The sequence below is a fragment of the Mesocricetus auratus genome, unplaced genomic scaffold (genome assembly GCF_017639785.1).
Source record: "Mesocricetus auratus isolate SY011 unplaced genomic scaffold, BCM_Maur_2.0 Super-Scaffold_100691, whole genome shotgun sequence".
Lineage (NCBI taxonomy): Eukaryota > Metazoa > Chordata > Mammalia > Rodentia > Cricetidae > Mesocricetus > Mesocricetus auratus.
This window is the reverse complement of record NW_024429267.1, coordinates 22,384,809-22,399,305: the sequence shown is the minus strand read 5'-3', so window position 1 is coordinate 22,399,305 and position 14,497 is coordinate 22,384,809. Positions and strand designations below refer to the sequence as shown.

The window sequence follows — 14,497 nt, the reverse complement described above, 5'->3', positions numbered from 1 at the left end:
CAGCCAGTTTCACCGATCCTGTCCAGAGAAGGTTAGCATCCTTTCAGGCCGCCCTGAACTCCCGGCTTCGCTCTGCAACTGTCCTCACGGACCTCAGTCCCGCCTCAGCTGCCGACCAATGGCTGATGCCTCTCGTCCTGCCATCCCGCCTTCCTGCGTTACATTAACCAATAGGAATGACCATTTGGAGGCAGCAGCCAATGGGAACTGGGGGAGACGGAGGCCGGTCCTCCCGCGGTGCAAGCTGGGCCTCCGCTCCGTTGCCCGGGAGCCGAGACCGCCGAGCTGCCGCCCACAGCCGCGGGTCCCCTATAGTGAGTGAGTTCAAACTCCTGGCAGCCGCTGTAGGCAGCGTCCCGGTATTCCTCGCCTCCGGCCGCAGCCGTCGGTCGGGCTCGCGGATCAGAGGGGTGATCCAGGCAGGAGCGGGCAGCGCCGGCTTGGAGGGTAAGGGGCGGGCCGAAGCCAAGAGAAGAGGTCTGCGGCAGGGGGATGGACGCGATGGGGCGGAGCGGGGAGGCTGATGCGGCGCTGGGGCGGAGCAGGAGAAAGTTAGGAGCCTTTGCTAGCCCTGAAAAGCGGGAGGAAAGTGCGGTGCAGGCGGAATCAGAGAAGGGCGAAGTTCCCAGAAAGAAACCTCTGGAGGCTGGTGGAGATCCGGGTGGATGGGCGTGGAGCCTTTCAGAGGCGTGTTATTACTACACTGTCATTACAGGGGACAGCACCCTGGCCAGGCTGGGAATTACTTTTATATGTCCTCGAGGGATGGAATGAGACGACTAGAGGTAGTTAGCAAAACCTACCTGTTGACATAGTTGCGTTGGGGTGGGCACAGACGCTTTGCTTCGCGTGGGGGTGAACAAGGGGACAGTGTTTCTGAGTGTGAAGGGCTGGTCCAGTTCACCCAAGTATAAACTCTTACTGACTTCGTGGGCTTGAAAACTAATGGCATCTATTGGCAACAAGTTACTCGCGGCAGGCAGTACTTCCTCCCCCCCCTTGGGGGGTGCGATGAATAGTAGATTCGTTGTGAGGATTAATTTTATGGAGGTATTTGTACCTATGTTTGGGTAAATTGTGTGTGTGTGTGTGTGTGTGTGTGTGTGTGTGTGTGTGTGTGTGTGTGTGTGACGATTTTATGAAAGTAGATTTATTTTTTTAGGCTTAGTTTTGTGACTTTCCCGTCATGGAACAGTCCCTGTCTGCTCATTTCCACCCCGAAGTTTGAGGGTCTAAGCTCATCGCCCAAGCAGAGTACAATTGACCACATACATGTTTATGCCCAACCATACATTCAGGATTAGATGTCTTTGGGATCAAAAGTCATCATTTAGTTCAGCAGTTAAGAGCATTGACTACTCTTCCAGAAGACCCAGGTCGGATTCCCAGCAGCCATATGACAGGTCACAACTACTGTCTGTAACTCCAGTTCTAAGGAATTCATTGCTCTCTTCTGGCCTCTTTGGGTACCGAGAATGCACATGGTGCACAGACATTTGCACATATTAATACATAAATAAGTAACAGGCACCAAGGGAAAAGGTGCATGGAGGTTGCATTTTGCCCATGTTCATTAATCTGTATTCTTTCTATTCTCTTTCCACACTCCAGTTTTATTTATCACTTATAATGTTTCATTCTGAGATTGTTTGCATACTGGCTACTGTGTTTATTCAATTGTAGGACTGGAAAGTCTAGTTTTCTTAGTCTTTGAGTGATAAACCACCATTCAGACGTCCCTTGAAAAAGAGATGTTTCTGGAGATGCATCTCCTTAACATCACAGAACTAATTCCACAACTCTTGCTAGAAGACTCAAGCAGTTCTCCTTTCTGTTGTCAACTCTGGAAGACACCCCACTGCCCACCGCAGCTTAATCTTCCTTTTTTTCCCATAGCATCCTTTTCTTGGCCAGCTCCCCCCTTCCTTTGGGCTTCTACCATCTATAACTAATTAGCACATCCCAAGTTTTGCATCTCTTCATCTCCTGTGTAGGCAATTCCAGGCATTTCCACTCAGCTTAACCTGCCCACAGGTATTCCTGACAAACCCCATGCAGATGCCTGGTATCATTTGCATCCAGCTTTCCAAGTCAAAAACTTTGAAATTCATTCAGGTTCTCTTCTCATACTCCACATTTAATCCGTCATCAACTCTAGGTTATTTGCCTTGCTAAAATGTCTCTGACATCAGTTTGAAGCCCTGTATTCTAGTTATGCCACTACAGCTCAAGCCTCCATGGTTGACATGGACCCTTGTAAAGGTCATGTCTGTGTGCCCTGATTTTCCTGAGGACCCTTTGTTTCCATATGAAATCTTCCTGCGATGGTGCCTTCCTCCTGATCCAGATTCACTCATTACTTACTGATGCTCACAGCCAGCATACTCATTTCAAACCAGATTGTCTAATATTAATATAATGTGAAGCATATTGACTTTTCAGTAAGCTTACAAAAATATAAACAGGTAAGGTTAATATTAATATATGGTTAACTGAATAATCCAAAATACTGCTTTAACACATAACCAATATGGGAAGATTATTAAAGAGATAATCTGAGGCTGCTTATTTAAATACCAGTGAACAATCTTCAGTTCCATCCATTTTCCTTCAATATCATGTTTACAGGTGAATACATTTCATCATCTGCTGGGGGATGTCTAGGCTGAGCTATATCAAGGCTGAGCAGTAAGCACGGAAGTCCCACACACATATTCCCATCGCCACGTATCTCAGTTCTGATGATCCACATTTCACATGCCTAGCAACCATTTGCAATTTGAAGGTATGCTGTGTTTTTGTTATTAGGCCCTAGCTGGCTTAGCATAGGGACTAGGCTACATTCTGGGTTCTGGGGTTAAAGGTGTAGCCACTATGCCCAACCCTTGCTAAACTTTATTTTGACAGGTGCTGCTTCTTCTATTGGAAGAATCCCTTCACCAGCTGCCTGCTTTTAGTAACCGAATTTACCATTTCCCCTCCAGTCTCCCCTCACCCCGACCCCGGTTGTGCTGTGGTTAACCTCTAGTAAGACCTGAAAGCAGAAACGAGCATTGTCTCCCCTGGAAACCTCCCAACTCCCTTCTGGCACTAATCGTGGCTCTCATTTCACCACCTCTAATTCCTTTTACCACCAGCATCTGTATTCTGGTGTGTTACTTTTCCTCCTCGTGGCTCCCAGCTTGTTGATATGAGGGAATGTGGTGTCTTACTCATTTTTCATTTCTAACTTACTCAATATGCAATGCCTGCCATTTGGTGGGTGTTGAACAAGTGTCTTATGGATGGATCAAGGAGCATTCTGTAGTGTTGTCATTTGATTGACTAAACTTTGGTAATACATACTTCAGTTATGCTTTTTGTTGTTGTTGTTTTTTAAAGAAGCTAATTGTGCCAGAGATGACAGGGCTAGCATTTTCTGTGGTCTGACTGATCATATTAAAGTCATACTTTAAAAAAAAATTGATGTAGTTTAAAAGTTTTTAGTATTTTAAAGTTTTATTTTAAACAAATATAGTTTGGTATTTTGTGCAAATAAAATATTTTTTCTATAAATATGCAGAAGCATGTAAACAGAGTGAGGAAACTATGGCTTTTCATTTTCCTTTTAATCTTTTACCGTTCTCTGTGGGATTTGCAGGTGTGGCTCACTCTTTACCATCACTCCATACTCTTCCTTCTTGAGGAGACAGAGCTCCTCAATTCCAAATGTTGTTCTTGGTTTCCTTTACTTTTCCTGTCCTATTACCTGCCATCAGCAGAGGTAACCAGGGAACAATGTTTTATACACAGAAACTCAGCACAGGCTTTTGTTGGGGAATTGATCCATGAGCCAGGTGGTCACTGTGGTAATGTGTATACACAGTGATGGCTGCAGATTGCAGCTCACTTTACCATCCATGAGAGCCTGGCTATCAAGGAGGCATTCCAGCCCTGGAGGAGGCCTTGTTACTTCTTGACCAGTTAGGTATAACCTGTATTGTTGAGGATTCTCATTAAGGAAATTTACTTTTTGATAAAAAAAGATTTATTTGGAATTGGTAATTTCCTGGCATTGCTGTAGTAGTGCACTTGGTCATTTTTAGGAAGGTAACTATTCTTAGAGATTGAATTAGCAACACACACACACACAGACAGAGAGAGAGAAAGAGAGAGAGAGAAAGCTTTTAGCTAGTTAAATTTTTATCTAATGAAATGCATAAACCACTCCATCCCACTCCTCATGACAGGAGAAACAGATAAAACACCTGACAACTGATTCATTCCTGTTCGCAATGACTAGTTTAAATGAATAGGAAACCTACACATGGAACATAAATCTTCAGGGTTCTGTCAAGTTACATATCTTTTTTCTTTTTCTTTAATGGACAATACATTTTTTCATACAATATATTCTGATTATGTTTCCCCCCCACAAGAAACACATGTAAATGAAGAGACACAGACATTCACACACAGAAATTCCATAAAAACACAAAACTGGAAGAAAACATAAAATATATGCAGACCCACAAGGTAAACAAACAAGAACCCAAAAGCCCTGATAAGCCATTGAGACAGAGTGACTCCAAAGATGCCATTGAGTTTGTTTTCTGGTGGTCATCTGCTGCTGGGCATTGGGTCTCCCTCATGAGTGGTTTGTATACACAGTTAGAGAACTAATTTTCCTTTTATGAGCAGTTATCAATTAGAAATAGCTCCTGGGTTAGCAATGGGGCCTGGGTCTACTTACCGTCTCAGTGCAGGGACCCTGTAAGGCCTAGACTGGTTGAGGCCCCAGTCTCTGGGAGCTCACATGCGCTTTGGGACTGCTGTATTTGGACAGCCTTGTTTCGTTGTTGTCCTCCATCCCTTCTGGCTCTTACAGTCTTTCTGCCTCCTCTTCCAGTGTTTCCTGAGCTGTGGGTGGGTAAGTGGAGCATCTGATGGAGACAGCCCATTTAGAAAAGAGTGTTTCAGGCTTCTCAGTCCAGTGTGGGTCTCTGTATTGGTTCCCATCTACTGCAGGGAGAATCTTCTCTCATGATGGCTGAGTGTATCAGAATGTCGTTAGGAGTCATTTCGTTGCTGTGTTCTATAAGTTACACATTTTTAAGAGAAGTAATGGCATTCATTTAACAATATATCTAAGCCAGCTATGTGGCTCACACTTGTAATCCCATCCCTCGGGAGACGGCAGTAGGGATCAAAGCCATTGTCAGCTTCCCTAGTGAGTTACTGACCAGCCTGGGCTACCCAAGACCCTGTCTCCAAACCAAAAATATTAGTCAGGTACAAATTATAGATAGAAATGCAGGTGAACCTTACTTTGTCTAAAGCCTTATTAGATTTCTCAGTTATTTAAAATAAACCCATACAAGTTTCTGACAGTAAATAGAAGAGTGTTTCCAGTGCTTATAGGCCTATACAGAGAGTAAAGCAGACCAGCAGAGTAGAGTGACTGGGCTCACTGTAATAGAATTCAGCCCAATGAGTTTTTCAGAAGACGGCGTCTGTGTTGAGACCAGGGTGAGGAAGCCACTGTTAGGAAGTTCTGGGTGAGAACGAAGTGAGTATAAGGTTTGGCAGGTGGGGAGCACAGAGGCCATTTAGTCTGGAGAAGAGCGGAGAGTGGAGGCATGGCACGGCTGGGGCAGGAAGCGGGGTGCTAAGTCTGGGACAGATGGGACCTTAAGTAATGTAATGGTCTTAGGAAGTCATTGAAGTGGAGTGAGCCGGGAAGCCCTGCTGCATAATCTCTGCTCCCCAGTGCTGTTTCTGGCTGCTGCATGAAGAACTCGCTGTGGGAATGAAGGCAGGCTGTCAGCAGTGAGTGCAGCCATCCAACCCAGAGAAGACGATGACTCCCTGGGGCAGTGGCAGCACAGATGGCAAGAGGCAGGTAGATCCACAATATATATTTGGAGGTTAACTGTCAGACTTTGTAGATGACTCAGGGATGTGATTCGAGAACGACCCAGGATGACCTTAGATTTGTAAATTGAGTAATTTAATAGAGGGAAGTCCCCTTAATGAGGTCAGGGAAACAGGAAAGAGTCAGGGGTGGGGATGGAGACATTTTAATAATTTTGGCCATGTGAATTCGGAATGACAAATACAATAGGAAGAAGGGATATATGAGTCTGAAAGTTGGATCTAAGAGAGGAGTAAAGACAAAGGGGAGGAAGCCAGTGTGGCTGGTATATTGGGTGTTTAAACATTTGGGCATCAGGAAGAGAAGAGAATGCTTTTTGAAGGAAGTCAGTAACACTATGAGGTCAAGTAGGAATGAGATAGAAATTGGCTGTCAGAAGATGACTATTTGTCTTAGTTAGGGTTACTATTGCTGTGAAGAGACACCACAACCATGGCAACTCTTATAAAGAAAACGTTTAACTGTGGTGGCTTGCTTATAGTTCAGAGGTTCAGTCCATTGCCATCATGGTGGGGAACATGGTGGCATGCAGGCAGGCATGTTGCTGGAGAAATAGCTGAGTGTCCTACATCTTGGAGACAACAGGAAGTCTACTGACTGTCACACTGTGTGAAGCTTGAGAAAAAGACCCCAAAGCCCTCCCCCAAGTGACAGACTTCCTCCAACCAAACTACTTCTACTCTAACAAGGCCACACCTCCTGTGGGGGCCATTTTCTTTCAAACCACCACACCATTATGGGTGATCTTGATAAAAGCTGTCTTGGGAAAATCTGCCTAGTGTAGGTTTCAAAGCAAACAGTTGGGAGCAGAGATAGCATTCTAGACTACAGATGACTCTCCAGCATCTTCCACTTGGAAACTGGGGCTATAGGTGCAGCAGGACATGGAGTCAGGCATATCCCCTCCCTTAGGACTTCTCCAGTATGGGGTGCAGTTGCAGGAGTGTAATCTTGGACGCCGAAAAAAGTTTGAAAAAGAAGTCAGGTGAAATGTTTAGCTTTCACACTGGGCAGAAATGTGACTTCAGGATTTCCAGGGCTGGGAGGGTGGAATGTGGGATGGGTACGGGTGGGGTGGGCTTATTAAAGAATGAAACCCAGATAACGGCCAGAATGCCAATTCTGTACAGGAAGGTGTTTTATTGTTCATAGAGGTTGAAATATTTTTAATAAGAGAATGACCCCAACAAATGACTCCCAGGCAACACTGAAAGTTAAAAGTCAGAGGAGCAGTAAGTATTCTAAGAGTTCTAGAGAAAATGACCTGACCTGGAATTCAGAACCTTTGAAAGTATCAAGGATGAGGACAGAAAAGGACTTAGAGCTCCCCTCCCTAAACATACATAGAGCATTCCTTCTTTAATTATACATAGAGCATCCTCTCAGTAAACTTTATATAGAGCTCCAGACATAGAACTTCCCCTCCTCAACGGTACAGTCCCTTTAAGGATATGAACCAGTAAATGATTATGGAAACTAATAAAGATGACCCCATGGACTAGAAGATCTGGCACAGACTCTGATGACTCTTTAAGAATGGCAGTGTATCCAGGTTTAGAAAGTGACTGGGTTATGTTAGGGTAGGAAACACAAGAATAATGTCAGAATGGAATTCAGGCTATTGATAGCATAAAAAGCTGGTGTTTGTTAGAGATACAGTAACAAGCATGCTTTTTCAAAACTCTCAGCCAGAAAATGCCAATTAGGTATTCTAAAATAAAAGGCTGTGAAATTAGAACATGGCTGAATGTTGTGGCAATCTTAAATTAAGAGTGAGTTAAATCCTCATAGTTTAAAGATAGTAATTCAGGAAACAGTATACAGTAGCCCCTCTTTGTCCTTTGGGAATATGTTCTTCAGCTCCTACCAGATAATTGAAATTGAGGATGGTGTGAAACTTTGTATTATCTATGTTTTTGCCTAGTCTATATGCCTAGGAGAAAGTATACCTTATGAGCTAGGTATTATGATTAGTAATATTAACTAGAACAATTACAAAACACTATAATAAAATTATGTAAATGTAGTCTTTTCTTGAAATATCTTGTACAGTAAGTTTTAGTCTGTAAGGGTCTTTTTTTTTTTCCTTTATTAACTTTCAGGCTGGAGAGATGGCTGAGCAGTTAAGAACACTGGTTGCTCGCAGAGGGCCAGGGTTCAATACCCAGCATCCACATAGTAGCCCAAACTGCCTGTAACTCCAGTTCCAGGGGCTCTGACACCCTCATACCAATGCACAGAAAATAAAATTAAGTAATTTTTAAAAAGAACTTTTAGCCGGGCGTTGGTGGTGCACGCCTTTAATCTCAGCAGTTGGGAGGCAGAGGCAGGTGGATCTCTATGAGTTCCAGGCCAGCCTGGTCTACAGAGCGAGTTCCAGGACAGCCTCTAAAACAATATAGCAAAACCCTGTCTCCAAAAAAAAAAAAAAAAAAAAAAGAACTTTCAACGTTTCCACCTACCTAACAGCAGATTGGCATCTTTTTAATCCAGAGTATAACAGCACTGTTATAGCGCTTTTGGGTCCTTGCTAAACTTAAGCCCTGTGGTTCAGTGGAGCCGACTTGATAACCAAGCTGGCTATTACGTGAGGAATGATCAGGTAGAATACGCAGTGTGGATACTCTGGGTAGATAGCTGATTCACATTCCAAACTGGATAGAGCAGAAGGACACGGGATGTTATCGTGATGCTATGAACAGTGTGCGATTTAGAAGTTGTGTGTTGTTTATTTCTGAACTCTTCCATTTAATAATTGTGGACCCTGTTGGCCATGGATGAAGGGAAACTAAGCATGAAAGTCTAAACATTCTAAATACTTGTTGTGTGGAGTGGAAGTTGGATAAATGGGATGTAGGAAGTTCGTGTGGTTTAACTGTGAGTACTTTGGAGGCCAAAGGGTGCTGTTCTGTATATTCTTCCCCTTTGCCAAGAACAGACTGCTGGCACCTTGATGGTCTAGATGGGTGAGGTCAGGGAGCTACTTCTTGTATACAGATAAAAACCGAATGCATCTTTATGTTACATAATCAACTTTAACAATATTAGCATTCAAATGGAATGTACTTAGTTATGTGATAGTTACTGACCTATCCCATTTAATCCTCAAAACAGTTCTCTAGTACTTGCTATTAAGAGTTTCACTCTATGGATGGCAGAGGAGACAGACCAGGCTGGTATTTACTTATTGGTGTGTGTAAATGTGTGTGCACATGTAAGGACCAAAGGTTGACATAGAATTTGGCTCTTTACTTTATTTGACAACCTGGAACTTGCCAGTTTGGCCTATACTGGCTGCCCATTAGGCCTCAGGGATCCTCCTGTCTCTGCAACTCCAGTGTTGGGATGTCAGAATGTCCCAAGAATGGAGCTGTGAGAGAATTCTAAATGCTTGTGAGAAAACTCTAAGAAAACAAGACAAGAGTCTTGTGACCTCAGTTTCTTGAAAATATGGAATTGTCCCTGGAATGTGTTTTTATGCTTCTTCCAGGTGTAGCAGATAGTGAGTTTACTTCAGATTATTCGTTACAATTTGTTGTTAGTTGTTTATATGTGTCTATGGAGAAGTGTTTTGCTGCGTGCAGCTTGTCCTTGTGATTGTACACTTTAATCATGTGATTCTTCTTAACCCTCAGGGTATAAATTGTCTGATGCTCTGAATAAAACTGGCTGTTGAATGAGACTTTAGTTGCCTCATTTTAGCCAGTTTGAGAGGTAAACACTGGAATAACTGATGTGTGCCTTTGCAGCCAAGCTTTTTAAATGTGAGCCAGGATCCAGCCAGGTCATCATACTTGCATGGCAAACCCTTTTCCTTACTGAGTCCTGTCTCCAGACTTAATTTGTGGTTTGCTTTTCTAAGTATTAGTACTTTGCCATTAGAACCATTGATTTCAGATCCATTAATGAATTTTTAACAGTCTGAGATTGGCAAACATTAATAAATCAAATTAAGATCAAAGTGTTAAGTCTTCAGTGGAGAGAGAGCTCAGTGGCAATGTACTTAGCATGTGCAAGGCCTTGGATTGGATCCTAAGGTTCTCTCTTCCTCTCTCTCTCTCTCGCTCTCCCTATACCAGAGAAGCAGTGGTAGCAGGATAATGAAGGTGGTTTTTTCTTCACCACCTCATTCATACAGTTGCCAACTCTTGGTGACCTCTCATCTCCATCCTTCTCTGGGATATTTTGAAGCAAACCTCAGACATGCCATCACTTAATTATATTTTGAAGTATTTGAACAAATATCTCTAAAAGATGAATATTCATAACAAATATAAACTACACAATTGCCACAGTAATTCCTCAACATTTAATATCCAGCCTGGGTTTAAGTTTTCTCAGTCATCTTATGTTCTCTTATAGAAGTTGAGTTACAATAGAGATGGTATGTACAGGCTGAAATTTCTTGTTTCTTTAGACTCGTTACACATGCAACCTCTTCAGCATAGTTTGTTCTCCTTGCAGTTTGTGTGTGAAGGTGTTTTATTATACAGCCTACATTTTCTGTAGGTTGCATTATGTTTGGAGGCTTGACCAGATTCAGATTTAACGCTGGGGACAGGAGGAAGACTACTTCAGTTGTGTCCTCCCAGGAGGTGCGTGTCCGCGTGTTTCTTTCCTGTGGCATTCCCACCATTAATGATACAGAAGCTCTGGACCAGTGAGCTGTCTCCCACCCCTTTGTTTTACTTTGAGAATGAGCCTTTACAGTTGCCCAGGCTGCTCCTCAACTCATGATCCACCTGCCTCATTCCTTCTTGTAGCTGGGATTACAGGTGTGTGGGATCATGCGTGGTCTAGGCTTGGTTTTGTATATAAACAACCCACCATCTCAAGAACTCACTGTGGGAGATCAGGGTTAATTCCTTCAAGGACAATACTCTCATGACCTAATTACTTTGTGTAAATCTTGTCTCTTAAAGACACCATCAACCTGAACATAGCCCTTCCAGAGACAAAGCTTCCAAACTCTCTGTCCCTACTGCATTCTTCCTGCACTTTGCGTGCTGTTATTCGTCGGTCTTTGCTATGCACACCTCGGCTCACACATGCTGCTCAGGCTAAGCCAGTGTCGCGCTTCTGAGCAATGCCCTCACTCTGTCCTTTCTTAGTATTTCCTGGAGGTTTTCCCAGACTATAGAGCAAATACAGAGAGTCAAGAGCATCCTCATTACTTCAGTAGCTTACAGTCTGTTAGAAGGCCAGCTCCTGCCTGGTGGCGATCTGGTCATTGTAGTTTACTACTGTGAGTAGTAGTAACTGCTTTGTGCATACATCTTTTCATGTGTTAGGAAGCGCTCTACTATTAGTAGTTACTTCATCAATAAGGCCCTGTCTTCCAAATACGAAGAGAGGAATTACTCTCATTATAAAAGTTGCCCTCTTCTCTTGTTTTAGCAACATAAATATATTGAGAGAGAGAGAGAGAGAGAGAGAGAGAGAGAGAGAGAGAGAGAGGAGAGAGAGAGAGAGATTATGAATCATCTATAACGCATTTGCTCCAGTAGGCTCTGTTTGGTTTCTGATTCATCTCTTGCTTTTCAGATTATTTTGAGTTCTTGCCTTTGGATGGGAAGAATGTTCAGTATTGCCACATCTTTTCAATGGATGTGTGCTTTTGAGATCTGTGACATGAACTAGTTGGATGTTTCTTTATTGTAATAAGTATAAACATTTCCTTGAACACAAAAAAAATTTTTATGTTACCAAGGATGTATATGGTATTGATTTTCCAGTCCTTTTCATAATCTGTGACAAATTAGGTTGCTTCCAGTTTAAAAAGTTGCATTGTAAGCTGGGAATGGTGGCACACACCTTTAATCCAGCACTTGGGAGCCTGGGAGGAAGAGGCCAAAGCCAGTGGATCTCATAATTTGAGAACATCCTGGCCATCCAAGGTTACAGTGAGCCCCTGTCTCAAAAACCAAAACAAACACCTCTCCAACCAAAAGGCTACATGTATAATATTATATGCAACATTTTTACTTTTCCTCATATTTGCAGTTTTTTGGGGGGACCCATAATCGGAATTATTAAATTAAATATCAAAATTATAAATAAGATGGGCATAATGTCTTTTGCCTATAATCTCAGGAGTTAAGAGGTCAAGGCAGGAGGCTTGTCGTGAGTTCAAGGCCATCATCCTTGGTTACAAACCCTTCTCAAAAATCCAAAGTCAATTGATTTCTAGAAACTATAAATAAAATAAATGTATCTTGTCAAATTTCTCTTCTCAGAGTCTCCTGATGGTAACTCTGGCCACATTTTTACTATTTTGAAGCATCTTTGGTAATATAATAGCTTTAAATATATATATATATATTTATTTATATGGAGTATTAGCATCTGTTTTTCTCATTTAATTTTTTACTTCAATTTTTTTTTTTTTGGTTTTTACAAGACAGGGTTTCTCTGTATTGTTTCGGAGGCTATCGGTCCAGCCCGGCCTCGAACTCACAGAGATCCGCCTGCCTCTGCCTCCCGAGTGCTGGGATTAAAGGCGTGCGCCACCACCGCCCGGCTACTTCAATTTTTATGGGGTGCTATGAGGTACTTATGTACTAAGGATGATATGTTTTAAACTTTAAAAACATACTTTTGTTTTATATTTTTATAGTCAATCTTAGGTATTTCTTTTGTTTTTGTTTTTGTTCTTGTTTTTTAAGACAGGGTTTCTCTGTGTTGCCCTGGCTATCCTGGAACTCACTGTGTAGACCAGGCTGGTATTGAACTCAGAGATCCATCTACCTCTGCTTCCCAAGTCCTGGGATTAATGGTATGTGCCAGCACCACTTGGCTAGGTATTTTTCTTATTAGGGCTTTTTTTTATTGCCACACCCCACATACGAAAATACTGGCAATTTGACAATTATTGTCTCATAAATTTTCAGGATTGTGTTTTTAATACTCAGGATTAAAGGAAAATCAAAAATTAGTTGACCTTATTCAGAAGGAATGTTATTTTCTAGGTCATGACAGAATGTGTCTTATTTCAAATATGTAAGTTAATGCATAAAAACATAAACGATGGCCTCTTCCTTATTGTGGGATGCTGTGAAGTATTTTGCCTTCAGTTGCTCCAATTTTGATTATTTTATGACCCTTTGATGAGTCTGCTTTCTCTTTCCTCAATGTAGGGAATAAAGCATCTTGTGCTTACTGATGCAGACTGCAGACATATTGTGAAGAAAATAAACTGCACATAAATAAATACTACCAGGATACCAAGACTACAAAAATACTTTCCAGTACTTTCATGAATCTGTAAAATTATGTGACTAGAGGTCATTTTTCCAAACAATGGGGGAAAGAGACCGAAGTTCAGATACTGATCAAGAAAGAAAATCAGGCAAACACCGTTACTCTCACTATTCATCTGACTTTGGGTCCTCCACACAGTCTTCTGGCCATTCATCACCTGTCAGTCGGCCTTCATGTCCAAGTACTAAAGAGAAGAATCCCAAAAGACAGTTGTCAGACAACCAGGTGCATCATCAAAGTAAGTGTCTACTTAAAAGATCCCAGGTACCCAGATCCTAGGGACAATGCGCAAAACCCCATGTGAACAAAGCTTTTCTTCTAGGGTGCATGTTACTGTGTGCATGGAGTGGGCTGATTTTCATTTTAGATAGGCTTTGTTTCCATAAATGAGGTGCTGCTTGTATGTATACATCACTGTATCTTAGCATTTTTATGTTCAAAGTCACACAGAGGAGAGCACCAGAAGGCTGCTCATTTTCTCTCTTCCTAAGGAGATGTCTTTCTTGTGATCTCAGAGGCACTTACTGTAAAGGCAAAATCTGCAAAGCAATTGCACTTCCTCTAGCCTTGTTTTGGAAAGTAACTAAAAGCAGTGATATGAACTGGTCATGATTCATCGATAACACTATTGACAGCACTGGTGGTTAGCACAATGGTCACTGAAGACATGCGGCTTAACCTGGGGATGGGCTTAGGGCTCCAGATCATCATCCAACTTCACTGAGTCAAAGGAGACTAGATCATTATTAAACAGTTTTTGTTATTAGAATGTTGCTACTCTGGAGCATGCATATCTGTGTACTGTTATGTAAGTCTCTTCATTTTAATAAATCTCTGTGTCAGGAACAGAGATTTCATGGAGCAACATGTACAAAGTCTATAGTCTATAAAAATGGCCTAGAGCAATAAGTTATAGCAAGTAAGGTAATCATGACACATTGATGCACGTAGCACAGCTATGACACCACTGCAGGTTATTGAGACTTCCTGAAGCAAGGGAGCTTCAGGAAGTTGGGGGCTGAGAAGAAAACAGAAGCCACATAATGAAATACCCACATCCCATGCTAACAAGCTATACTCATTATTTTTGTGGGTGACATCTGTTGGACTGATTTAAGAAAGGGTATAATTAAATTTGCATTAAAAATAGTTGCCTTGAAAAATAATGTTTACACATTAAAAACTACAAAGAGGATCAGCCAGGTGGCTCAGCAGCAGGTTAAGCATATTTGTTCCTCAAGCCTGATCATGTGACTTTGACTCAGGAACCGTAGAGGAAGGAGAAACACAACTCCACAAACACCAACTTTGCCCTTTGATCTA

At 42.2% G+C, this 14,497-nt stretch overlaps 1 protein-coding gene across 2 annotated transcripts in view; it reads left to right on the top strand.

Moving 5' to 3' along the window:
• Positions 1-320: 320 nt before the first annotated feature.
• The window catches only part of Lca5 (lebercilin LCA5), a 40,674-nt gene continuing 26,497 nt past the window's right edge, over positions 321-14,497 (top strand). The window contains exons 1-3 of one of the 2 annotated variants that reach the window (XM_040740034.1): positions 323-447; positions 2,629-2,785; positions 13,051-13,412. In XM_040740034.1, the coding sequence (XP_040595968.1) occupies positions 13,214-13,412 (199 nt within the window). In that variant the 5' untranslated portion in view covers positions 323-447; positions 2,629-2,785; positions 13,051-13,213. Of the gene's footprint in view, positions 448-2,628; positions 2,786-13,050; positions 13,413-14,497 lie in introns of both variants that reach the window. The other variant, XM_005073690.4, reaches the window with a different exon arrangement.